At 38.5% G+C, this 12,820-nt stretch overlaps 1 protein-coding gene across 1 annotated transcript in view; it reads left to right on the top strand.

The window, feature by feature from the left end:
• Positions 1–12,820, top strand: part of CTNNA3 (catenin alpha 3) — a 1,739,301-nt gene that overhangs the window by 897,738 nt on the left and 828,743 nt on the right. Inside the window, exon 8 of the mRNA XM_053584032.1 lies at positions 3,300–3,380. Within this exon, the coding sequence (XP_053440007.1) occupies positions 3,300–3,380 (81 nt within the window). The remainder of the gene's footprint in view (positions 1–3,299; positions 3,381–12,820) is intronic.

A 12,820-nucleotide genomic window follows, 5' to 3' on the forward strand; every position in this document is an offset into this window, starting at 1 on the left:
AGAGGGAATGAGGGCCTTTCAGCAAGACAGGGCTATTTCTCCTTGCCTTATTTATTTTTATGCCATGCAAAAGGAATAAAGAAGCATAACATGGCTTGATAGAAGCCAAATAAATCTGGATAAATAAAGGACCCAATAAAAATCTGGAGGTGAAAAAGAAGAAAGGCGGTTGTGGTTAGAGATAGGCGATGAGGGGAGAGAAACGGAGGGAGGGAGAAGTTTATATTTCCTGTGATAATAGGGGCTGTTTATTATTACCAAGATAACAAAATATCTTTGACCCAATGAGACATTTTGAACTAAGGTTAATCTCTGGCTAGAAATTAGGAAATCATCTTTATAGCCCTTACTGAATCTCTTCATGCTGTCCTCTCTTGTCATCCTTTATTAAAGTTTTGTGTGCTTCTGCTGCTGGCTCTGAGAAGGTCAGCATCCTTTAGTTCCAATGATCACAGCACAGAAGCCAGTGGGTTTTTATCACTAACACGCAGGAGTCTCCCCTGATATTACTGATACTGTGTGTGTGTGTGTGGGGGGGTTCTCTTTGTCTGTCTCACTCCTGCCCCCTTTTTACTGTCTCTGCATTCCTAAAGTAGAAAGAGATACATCCAAGAGCTATCACTGCATGAAACTAGAAAATAACAGCTAGGTTCTTCAGGTAAAATTTGGAACTGTCTTATAGCCTATTGTGCATTTGTTTAAGCCATTGCCTTATATATCACTGAATTAACTCTTGCAATTCTCCATGGCTACAAGGCTGGGCAGCCACAGATTTCATCTGGGTAATTGCCACCATTTCTCTGATATCCAGAATTTTATTACTGCTCATTGAAATAACCCGCATTCTATGTCTCCTATTTCTCTTTTCTCTCCCCTGCCCCCCCCTTTTTTTCTCTAGACACAGTTTCCATCCTATACCCATTCTGCACTATCTTTCAAAAATAAAATGTGGTAAAGAACTTAATGGTCCTCCACTGTGTCTCCTGATGGGAAGCAGCTGGAAGTGTGTGGTGCCGTCACTTGGCTATCAGAGTGCCTGGGAGTTGGTATTGGAATTTAGTAGACATGGGTCCAGGGATGCCAAACGTCTTGCAGTGTGTAGAATGCAGTGTATAGAAATCTCATATAACGATCATTTTTTCATACCTTAAATATCATTAACGCAGCTGCTGAAAATCTGGGTCTCACTAACGTTTAGGTGGGTACCAGCTAGTAGAGCACTTTCTTTTTATTTATTTATTTTTTTGGCCAGGGCTGGGTTTGAACCCACCACCTCTGGCATATGGGACCGGTACCCTACCCCTTTGAGCCACAGGCGCCGCCCTCTTTTTATTTTTTTATTATTAAATCATAGCTGTGTACATTAATGCGATCATGGGGCACCATACACTAGTTTTATAGACCGTTTGACACATTTTCATCACACTGGTTAACATAGCCTTCCTGGCATTTTCTTAGTTATTGTGTTAAGACATTTACATTCTACATGTACTAAGTTTCACATGTACCCTTGTAAGATGCACTGCTGGTGTAATCCCACCAATCACCCTTCCTCTACCCATCTCCCTCCTTCCTCCCCTCCCTTTCCCCCTTCTCCCTATTCTTAGGTTATAACTGGGTTATAGCTTTCATGTGAAAGCCATAAATTAGTTTCATAGTAGGGCTGAGTACATTGGATACTTTTTCTTCCATTCTTGAGTTACTTTACTAAGAAGAATGGAAAATATTCTTCTTAGTAGAGCACTTTTCACAGTGCCTTGAAGCTCAGTCCAAAATCTCCTCTCCAAACTCTAGTATGACTATTTCCTGGAATATGGTAGGCCCTAATGAACTATTTTGTGTTTTTAATTAAGTTCAATTGTACACTAGACAATTAAATAAGACCTATGTAAGTTACTAGCAGAAACAGAAAAAAAAAAGATATACTTGCCAATATCAAGACTCTAACAGTATTGCACAGGTAATGAGTGTGCACGGAAATAAAACAAGCACATTGGGAAATGTTCAAAGTGCTATTGGAGCAAGCAGAAGGGAGAGTTGACTTTTGAACAGAATTTTTTTATTTTGGAATTATTTATAAAAATCTTTAAGGAACAGGCAAGATTTTCATAGGAGTGGTTTTGAGAGATGCTCTCTGAAGTCAAAGGTACATTGTGTGTAAGAAGTTGGAGGAAGAGATAGGCAAGTATAGAAATGTTGCTCTCCTAAAGGATAGTATTGAGAGGGTACGGTGGGAGATAAGATTAAAATGGTAGGTTAGGGCAGATATAGACAGGCTTGAATTTCCTGTTAAGGAGTCTTTCCACTGGAGGTCATGGATGTACGATCAGGTTGGTCGCTGGGGATAGAGTCTGACACGCTGCTTAAATTGCCTACACTTGGATTCAGCCTCCTTTTCCATTGAGTCCATGCTGCAAACTCCTTTAGTTATCAGCTGCTTAAACTTGCCTTCCTGATTTTCAAGGTCTTCTCTCAAGAACTCTTTTCAGTTTATTAATTTAAATAGCAGCAGTTTTCCTAGAGGTGAATCACATAATGATTTTTTTCAGTCTCTTTTATACGAGATATCACTAAAAAGAGTGTGATTAGATTTAATCCAGTTGTCTCCAGCAAAAACAATATGTAGAAAATACCAACCAAGGTGACTCTCTGCGCACTTAATAGCCTAAAGATTTAGGTTAAGGATATAACAGAGAGAACTGTTCTGCTCAAAGAATAAAAAGGTGTTTCACAAACTATCTTAAAGAGCCAAAAACAGCGTCCAGTTCCTACTTAAAACAATTTGTTCTTGGAATTTGTCAGCTAAAATTGTGGTCAACTTTTGAAAATTGTATGAATTTACACTGCATATTTTATTTAGTGTTTAGCAAAACTCCAATATGGTTCTGCATAACTTACACAATACACTATGAAAATGACTTTAGAAACTCCCACGGAAGTTGACAAATTGGGCATCTAATGCTTTTAAGCTAATTGCATGCTTAGCAGTTAAAGACTTGACTTGTTAAGAATGAAGATCATAGTTTCATGGAGATAATGTTCTGCCTACTGCCACATCGAATACAACCCAGCCTTGTATCAGAAATATTACAGAAGCTGAGAAGAAAATAATGTGAGCTTTAATCACCACTCTACTTAGTCTTAAGTGAAATGCTCATGAATCATATATAGTATAGCAGTTTTGAAACCTATTCTTGAATTTCAAGCTGTTATTTTCAGAAAATTTAGAAAGCAAATTGCTAAGTGATAAAGAGTAATTTGATACCATTGCTTATGTCATTTTTTTTTCTTCCTTGCAGACTGGAAAAAAGGAAAGGAGTAATACCCTGAACATGGCTATAGACAACATGTGTAAGAAGACCAGGGACCTTCGCAGGCAGGTGAGGGAAAAGTGACACAGAGAGAGACACACACGTCAAATGGGACTGTTACTCATTGCTGAGTAATTTATTTCTTGTTTTTGGTATTTTTAAAATTAATTTAGGGCCACAGTAGCTCACACCTGTAATCCTAGCACTCTGAGAGGCCAAGGTGGGTGGATTGCTTGAGCTTAGGAGTTAGTGACCGGCCTGAGTAAGAGTGACACTGTCTCTACTAAAAATAGAAAAACTAGCCAGGCAAGGTAGCGCGTACAGTCCTAGCTACTTGGGAGGCTGAGGCAAAAGGATTGTTTCATCCCAAGAGATGAGGTTTGAGGTTGCTGTAAGCTATGTTGACTCCACGGCACTCTATCCAGGGTGGCAGAATGAAACATTTAAAACAGCAAAAAATAACTATGAATGTATACTTTCTACATTTATATCCTTAATTTTCTTGTGACAAACAGAAAGTAGAAAAAAGAATGTGTTTTTTAATATCAACTAGAATTACATTCAAATTCTGGCTCCGCCCTCATCATTTGGGAGATATTGGACACAGATTTCACCTCTCTTAGCTTCTCTGAACCTATTGAATCTGTAAGGTGGAGTTAAATAATACACAATAGGGCTGTGAGGATTAAATAAAATGCATATCAATGCCTGATCCATAGTTAGTTTTTAGGAAATGTGATAAACTGATGCTATTACATGAAAAACTGAGTTTATCATAGGAATGCTTACAATGAACAGCTAGTAAGTAACTCGGACACCCTACCAACTCTCCATTCCAATTCTTTTTGCAATGCTTCAAAAATTAGTTTCTGTTTAAGTTAAAGCTACATTCTAACCTCAGGTCATCAGGAACATAGGATTAGAAAGGATTTCATTAAATAATTCAGAAGTCTGATATTATGCCAAAATTACTTTTCCCCCCAGAAATATGAAGACTTAGAAATTTTCAAAGACCTTTTCTCTCCATTCCTTTCCACTAATTAATAACCAGAGTTCCTTCTCACGTACAACTTTAACTTGGTCACCATTAACTCATAAAAGAGGGGCAAAAAGCTTTTAAACCATAAGCTTTTAATGTAACATATAGAGTTTAATGGGAAGATTTAGTAAAATGGCTGAGCAATCCTTTAATTCAGAAGTAGATTCACAAATGGAATAAATAGGGATCGCCAGCCATTTAATACGAGCTGCATAAAGACATTAATTTTCAAGTCTGTGAAAATCTCAATTTAGGGCCTTCATATGAATTCTACTTCTACTGTCAGCACAGAATCACAGAAGGTAAGAGTCGGAAGGAACTTAACACACATGTCTCGTGACACAGAAGAGAAAGCTGGCCAGTGTGATGAAGTGATCTGCCAAAGGAGGAAGGGCGCTGGATGGGTTCTGATCTGACTCCCAAGGACGCACAAACTTATGCCCTAGGAGTCAGCCTCTCTTTTAGTTGTGTGATTTCTATTCTGGATCTTATTCTTGATGTCTAGGACTTGTAAAAGTTGTTTCTTGGAGCTATCAACTATTCTGTCTTTCATTCCTGGCTCTTCCTTCTGCATTGCATTCAACAAAGTTATTCAAAGAGATTTAATCTACATTTATTCCTATAAACATTATTTTTCTTTAAAAAGTCATGAAAGAAACAATGCTTTAGGTATGGAATTACCAGATATATCAAAAAAAAAAAAAAAGATAAGGGGCCCAGTTAAATTTGAATTTTAGACTAACAATGAACATGTTTTAATATAATTATGTCCCAAATATTGCATGAGACATACTTATATTTAAAAAGTTGTTTTTGTTTTTTTTTTATTTTGTAGAGACAGAGTCTCACTTTATGGCCCTCGGTAGAGTGCCGTGGCCTCACACAGCTCACAGCAACCTCCAACTCCTGGGCTTAAGCGATTCTCTTGCCTCAGCCTCCCGAGCAGCTGGGACTACAGGAGCCCGCCACAACGCCCGGCTATTTTTTGGTTGCAGTTTGGCCGGGGCCGGGCTTGAACCCGCCACCCTCGGTATATGGGGCTGGCGCCCTACCGACTGAGCCACAAAAGTTGTTAATCTAAAATTCAAATTTAGCTTGAGCACCCTGTATTTTGTCTTGCAATCCTACTTGTGTTTCTACCTTGCTATCAACACTGAGATACAGAAATCGTCCTGAGAATTACTAATACTATTCTCACAGTAAGGAGATATTTCCAACTTGTAGAGAACTACAGTGTTTGGGAGGTATGAAAATCTCGTGGTTTCACAGAAAAACATCTGGATTATTTCTATTTTCTATCCATGTTTAATAAACCACCAGAAAAATAAAAAAGCAATCTTGGTTTCATCTCATGATTCCTGGATTGGCTGGGGGTCTGCAGGACCATTTCTAGAGTATTTTCACTTGCACTTTCCTACATTGTGGGCGTCAAATGGTGACTGTGGCTGGGTTCAGGGCTCGATGTTTAGGCCATGGTGCTTTTTCCTTTTTCTTCTCTCCACGAGGCATCTGTTCCTTTATAGCCGTTCTGTGTGGCTTCTTCCCCCTAGCAGGGTAGCCTGGATTTCTTAGATGATGGTTCGAGGCACCAAGAAAGGAGAGATGAAAGCTGCCAGGCCTTCTTAATGCCCAAGCTCCAAAGGCATGGAATGTGGCTTCCTCCACATTCTATGGATCAGGATGATCGTACTCTGATCTCAGTCAACAGGAACAGGCAGAGGTCTGTCTCTTGTAGAAGGAGTGGTGCGTGTGCATAGGAAGAGGTGGGATTATCAGCAGCCATCTCTGACACATCCACCATCTTTAGTGTTGGTGAGGGTAGTTGCTGTGTTTCTTTCCTATTATCTTCACTTGCCCTCTCTCCCAGACTTCATTTTTTCATGTCGATGTTTATGCTTTGAGCAGTATTAAAAATGAGTTTAAAAGCAATATAGCTCCACTTTTTCTTATTCTTCAAAGTTTATCTAACAGTTTGCTTTAAACATCTTACATATATACACACATTATATGTATACATTATGTATACATTAAATATATATATATAGTGTGTGTGTATATATATATATGTGTGTGTGTGTGTATACATACACACAGGAAAGAGAAAGCCCCATCCCTAAAATGTTTGTCTTTAAGGTATTTAGTGCTCATCTTTGCTCTAAAGCTGGTTTTACTGGCTTGCTTTTAGGAAAAAGAGAAGCACAGTTCCTCTTTCTGCCCCTTCCTCCTTTTCCTCCTCGTTGACCATGGCTTCCCATCAGTAACACAGAAGCATTTTAACTTTGGTTCCTGTGTCTTTGCATGACTGGACTTCTTCCTTGAAGAATGACATAGATTGCTTAGAAATATCTGAGGAGAAATAAATTATAGATTTAAGGGCTTCCAATGTAATTTTCTGGAAGGTGACTTGGTACTTACTTGTTCCAGCTTTCTTGCCCTGTGACTTTCTTGCCTGTATTAGTAGAGAACAAAGATAGATGTCCTTGGCCTGGTGTTCTGGGTTCTCTGTTGATTTGGCCCTGACTTAATTCCCAGTATTCTTTTTTTTGTTTTTATTTTTTTTATTAAATCATAGCTGTGTACATTGATATGATCATGGGGCATCATTCACTAGCTTTACAGACCATTTACCAAGTTTCACAAATACCCTTGTAAGATGCACCGCTGGTGTAATCCCAACAATCCCCTTCCCTCTACCCACCTCCCCCTCCCTCCCCTCCCTTTCCCCCTTCCCCCTATTCTTAGAATTCCCAGTATTTTTTTTTTTTTTTTGTAGAGACAGAGTCTCACTCTATGGCCCTTGGTAGAGTGCCATGGCCTCACACAGCTCACAGCAACCTCTAACTCTTGGGCTTAAGCGATTCTCTTGCCTCAGCCTCCCGAGTAGCTGGGACTACAGGCACCCGCCACAACGCCCGGCTATTTTTTTTTTTTTTTGGTTGCAGTTCAGCTGAGGCCGGGTTTGAACCTGCCATCCTCGGTATATGGGGCCGGCGCCTTACGGACTGAGCCACAGGCGCCACCAATTCCCAGTATTCTTAATGTTCCTTTGCCTTCAGCTCTCTTTCTCTGTTTCTCCTCCTCATCACTTGAACACATTAACCCTCTTACTAAAGAAGCTACTATTTAGCAAAATTTACATCACCTCCATCTCAAACCCATGTGTGTCTTTGTATAGATGGACTTTTCAGCTTCATGCCATCTCCACTCACTTCCCTTACACCCCTCATCTACCCCCTAATAAACTAAATTCAATCAAATACTACTTCTTCAATGAAACTTTTGCTATTTTCACTAGCTGGAATCAGTCATGTTCTTCCCGGAGCATTTACAGCGTGTATAATTCTATTATAGCCGTGATCATATTCTTCTTGTATTTTGTTTTTTTCTTTCTTCATGAGTGTTCTTCCCACTGGATTTTAAGTCCTTATAATGATAGTTATATCAACATTTCTCATTCACTAAATGTGTTCTAAAACTTTCTTCCAAGTGTATTTATTCCTTACGTTATTTATTTTTATTCTTAAAACAAGATATAATGCCATAGCATTATTATCTCAATGTCTCAAAATGAGTCAATGTACCAAACATCACCAGCTAACTGACAGAGTCATGGTTCTAGTCCAGATTCATCCACCCCTATCATATGTAACCACCACCCCAAGGGGCAAAAACAATGGCCTGTTTATTTTCAGAAACCCTCTGCCCAGTCCACTCATTTTACCATTATAATTCTTTTCTTTCTTGTGGTTTTATATGATTTTTAAAATTTAAATTTTCTGCTTCCTTTAACCTTTTATCCCCATCATTCATGAATTGCATGCTTGATGGCCCTCTCTTAATAAAAGGAGGAGGCTTTTAAAATATCTTGTATTAAAAAATATAAACATTCAAATATATTTAATTTCTATTGTCACGCAGAATGAAACCTACATTTCAATTTCACTAAAGGCAGGTTAACATTTTTATTTGTGTATATTAAGAAAACTTTTTTTAACACCATAAATGTCAAAGTAAGAATGAGGTTTGTCAAATAGAATAAGATTCTAGTAAAAACAAAACAAAAAGCCAAAACATCTTGATCAAACATCTTTGATGGCTGAGTTTCTGAATTTCTAAATCCATCTCTCCTCCATATTGAGTACACAGTGCAACACTCAAAATTAAAAAAAAGTAGCCTCTTTTATGCCCTAATCATCATCCTTGTCATCAAATATGAAATATCCACAAGATATAAGTATCACTAAATTGAAATGTAGGTACACACTGAGTTAATTATTGGTTGACTTTGTCACTACCAGTCAATTGGGCTTTGAAAATCATTTTGCTATTTGACTTAAAATTAAAATGGCATTATTATATACAAATAATGCTTTTCTAGTTCCTTGAGGATGATTCTTTCCCAAAACACTTTCTCCTCTTTCCATTCCTCTTATCTTCACCATTTCATTCATTCTTTTTTTTTAATTTTTTTATTATTTTTCACCATACACTGGTTTTATATACCATTTGACAAATTTTCATCACACTGGTTAACATAGCCTTCCTGGCGTTTTCTTAGTTATTGTGTTAAGACATTTATATTGTACATTTAGTAAGTTTCACATGTACCCTTGTAAAATACATCGTACCTGTGGTTCCACCAATTACCCTCCCTCTACCTATCCTCCCCCCTCCCCTCCCCTCCCTTTCCCCTTTCCCCATATTCTTAGGTTATAATTGCATTATAGCTTTCATATGAAAGCTATAAATTAGTTTCATAGTAGGGCTGAGTACAGTGGATACTTTTTCTTCTATTCTTGAGATACTTTACTAAGAAGAATATGTTCCAGCTCCACCCATGTAAACACAAAAGAGGTAAAATCTCCATCTTTCTTTAAGGCTGCATAATATTCCATGGTGTACATATACCACAATTTATTAATCCATTCGTGGATTGATGGGCACTTGGGCTTTTTCCATGACTTAGCAATTATGAATTGGGCTGCAATAAACATTCTGGTACAGATGTCTTTGTTATATTGTGATTTTTGGTCTTTTGGGTATAAACCTAGTAAAGGAATTATAGGATCGAATGGCAGGTCTATTTTTAGGTCTCTAAGTATTCTCCAAACATCTTTATTTATTATTTTATTTGCGATCCCAAACCACTTACATTGGTGGGAAATAGAAAATTGATGTCTCAAGGCCTTTTATTAAACTGGAGTGAGAAAGATGGAAAGCGCCTCAGTTTAGTTTTATTCTGACATCTTTTATATCTGGCCACAAATAGGTATTTATTGAAAATGCATCCTTCTAACTCCTACTGGACTCCCAGGAACTTCAGATTTTAGTGCTGTGGCTTCTATTTCCACATTGTCATGTGCAATTCTTCTTTAAACATTTTTGTATGTTACCCAAATAAAAGGGATGCATCATGCTATTAGGCAGGAAAATAATCTGAAAATAAATAAGAAAGAGCATCCTTTAGTAGTATACATACATATATATGACTGCGCAATTTAATGAAAAAACTCATATGGATATGTCAGAACATATAAAGAAAATTGCTTAGCATGATGTTCTAGTCCTTCCACATCTCTTCTCTATCTGCATTTTTAGTCCGATCGAATAATAATTCCTCTTTACATCAGCGTAATTCAGAGCATGACAGAAACAAACCCAGTGATGAGTAAAGCAGAAGTAGGAAAGCAAGCAAGACTTTGGATTCTGACTCTCCATGAGCAAATATTAACACCAGACCAAAGTGCCTGTTTTTGATGGATTTTCTTAGAGCAGAGCCTAAGACTGGGGCCTGAGTACAGGTAGATTATTTGGGAGATGATTCCCAGAAGCAAGTGTGAGAGGACATGAAAAGTGGATGGAAGAGAAGAAATGGTACGCTGTTGGGGTTGCTGTCATAGGCAACAGAAAGGTTTGAGAACTGGCAGACGGTCTCCCAGAGTTGTCTGGTCAGTGGACGAGGTTGGGGATTTACTCAGTAGCTCCTATACCCGTTGGTGAAGGGATGCTTCCAGTTGTGGGGACTCTCCAGAACTTCCAGGCTATGTCTGTGTTTTGGCTGAGAACCTCACAGAGACTTGGGACAGACCCTGAGAAAGAATAGCAAGAGGAACGGAATGCACACAAGAGGCATAGAATGTTTTCAGAGGAAATGGAATTGTTCCCCACAAAAACAGGTGAAATTAGAGGTAGGTCTAGAGAGGATGAGATGTAGTCACCAAAAGCCTCTATAACACAAACCCTAATCATAGTTATGACTGGGAAGAGAAAGAATAAGGAATCACCACGTCAAACAGGGACTAGGAAGAAATTGTATATCGATTGACCTATCTATGCTGTATGTTATTTATGTGGGTCAAGAATGGGAAGAATAACTCCCTGCCTCTGACTGTATGCTACCTCTTAAAGTAGTGGTCCACAATCTTTTGCCACCAACAACTGGTTACATGCAAGACAATGTTTTCCATGGCCTGGGGGTTGGTGGGGAAAAGGAGACAGAGCTCTGGTGGTGGTGCAAGCGTTGGGCATGGCTGTAAATACATGAAGCTTTGCTGACGTGCAGGCCCAATGCTTACCTCTTGCTGTGTGGCCTGGTCCCTAGTAGGCCACAGATTGGAACCTTTTTTGGCACCAGGGACCAGTTTCTTGGAAGATAAATTTTCTGTGGCTGGGGTGAGTGGTAGGGTGGGGGCAGTAGGTGGAGCTCAGGCAGTGATTCTGGGCAGCAGGTTGCTAAGAAGCCACACACTGGTACTCATCCAGGGCCCAGGCATCAGGGACTGCAGTCTGAAAGTGCACATTCAGTCTAACACGAGGCTCTAATTTCTGGCCATATTCTTTTGTCATGAGACAAAATGATCCCACAGGTTGGCAGGATGTGAGATAATACTTTTTCTCCATCTCTCATTCTTGCTTTGGTGATCAATCAAGGTGTATATTTTGAAAAACACAAGAAGAAAAACTGACTTTTGCATATAGTTGCAGATAAGAATGTATATCAAAGTCTTTTTGGTAGAAAAAAAATTCCTCTTTAAAAATGTATCTCAATGTAGTGAATAACAAGTCTCCTTCATGTCACAGTAAAATGACTAGCAACGGGAGGTTATACTCACTGTCTTTACCTCCTCGTGCCCCATTCGCTTTCGAACCATAGCAATAGGACTCTTGCTGCCACTGTTCTGCTAAAACTACAAAGTTCATCAATAACCTATCAGCAGTCAACCAATGGATAAGTCACATTTTTTTTTCAAAAATGTAACTTCTCTTTAAAATTTGACTCCAAGCCTATTATCCTCTTGAAACATATGTATGTCCACACACACACATAACTGTCAATCGCCTAGTTTTCCTTTATTGTAATATTAAATGGCACTAAGTCCACTAGATTATAAGAAACCATACATTTTCATCTTGACTTGCCTTACAATGCCTTACTTTTAGTAAAAAAATGAAGAAATGACACGCAGAAATATTTGTCAAATTGAATGAAATCAAACATATAGGAGAAAAGATTCAACAAACTCGTGATGTGACTATTACAGTTATATTTGATAGGATGACTACATGTGGAGAGCATTGATATGTTTATTTCAAAGTTTGTTATTTATTTGCTCATCATTTGTTATCTTTGCATCTTGGCCATTGTCTGAATCTCTTTTTAGGACCTGCTCTTTCATGTACATGACTCCCCTTTCCTGTACATGACTGCTCTTTCATGTACATATTTCCTAAGATTTTATTCTTGGGTCTCCTCCCTGTGTGTCTCCCTCTTTGACTTACCTCTCCTGCGCTGGCTCCTTGTGGGATGTCTCTTGGGCACCTCTCCTCTCAGCTCTCCTGCTGCATATGCCAGTTACAAATGAAGGAAGAAAAAGGTAGAAGAGAGGGGTGGTCACTGAAAAGCATTCCCTCTCTGAAATGTGCTTTCCACTTTTCTCTTATGTATCTGAAATTTACACAACCTGCAGCTCCCAGCTCAACTCCTAACTTGTGACCTCCTGCCTGACTTTCCTAGTCCCTTCCCTGTTGACAGCAAACGCATTATTCATTCTCGTAATGGTCTTCCTTAATTCACTTGAAATCTTTCTCTTCCCTTGCAAACCCTTAGCATTTTACACTTTCTCCCATAAGTACTCAGTAAATATTAATTAATTGCCATAAATGATTTGCTTTTCTGTATCCTAAGTAGAATCCTTCCTTGGGGATTTTTCTATAGCCTTTGTGAAATCATTAGTAGCCAAAAAATTTCATACCTATTCTAAGAAAGTTCCACCATCTTAACAGAGGTATGTTTCTCCAAGAAACCTATAGTTATTATGAGTTTATAATTCTATGATTATAAGAAGACAGTACCTTTCTCTGCACTTGTATCATTCAGATCGTACCCATGAACATGTATTACTACTCATTCTCACATAATCCAAAACTATGATAAATGTCTACTGGATTAAACGTGCCCTGAAATATACTT

Source organism: Nycticebus coucang, chromosome 3 (assembly GCF_027406575.1).
Source record: "Nycticebus coucang isolate mNycCou1 chromosome 3, mNycCou1.pri, whole genome shotgun sequence".
NCBI lineage: Eukaryota > Metazoa > Chordata > Mammalia > Primates > Lorisidae > Nycticebus > Nycticebus coucang.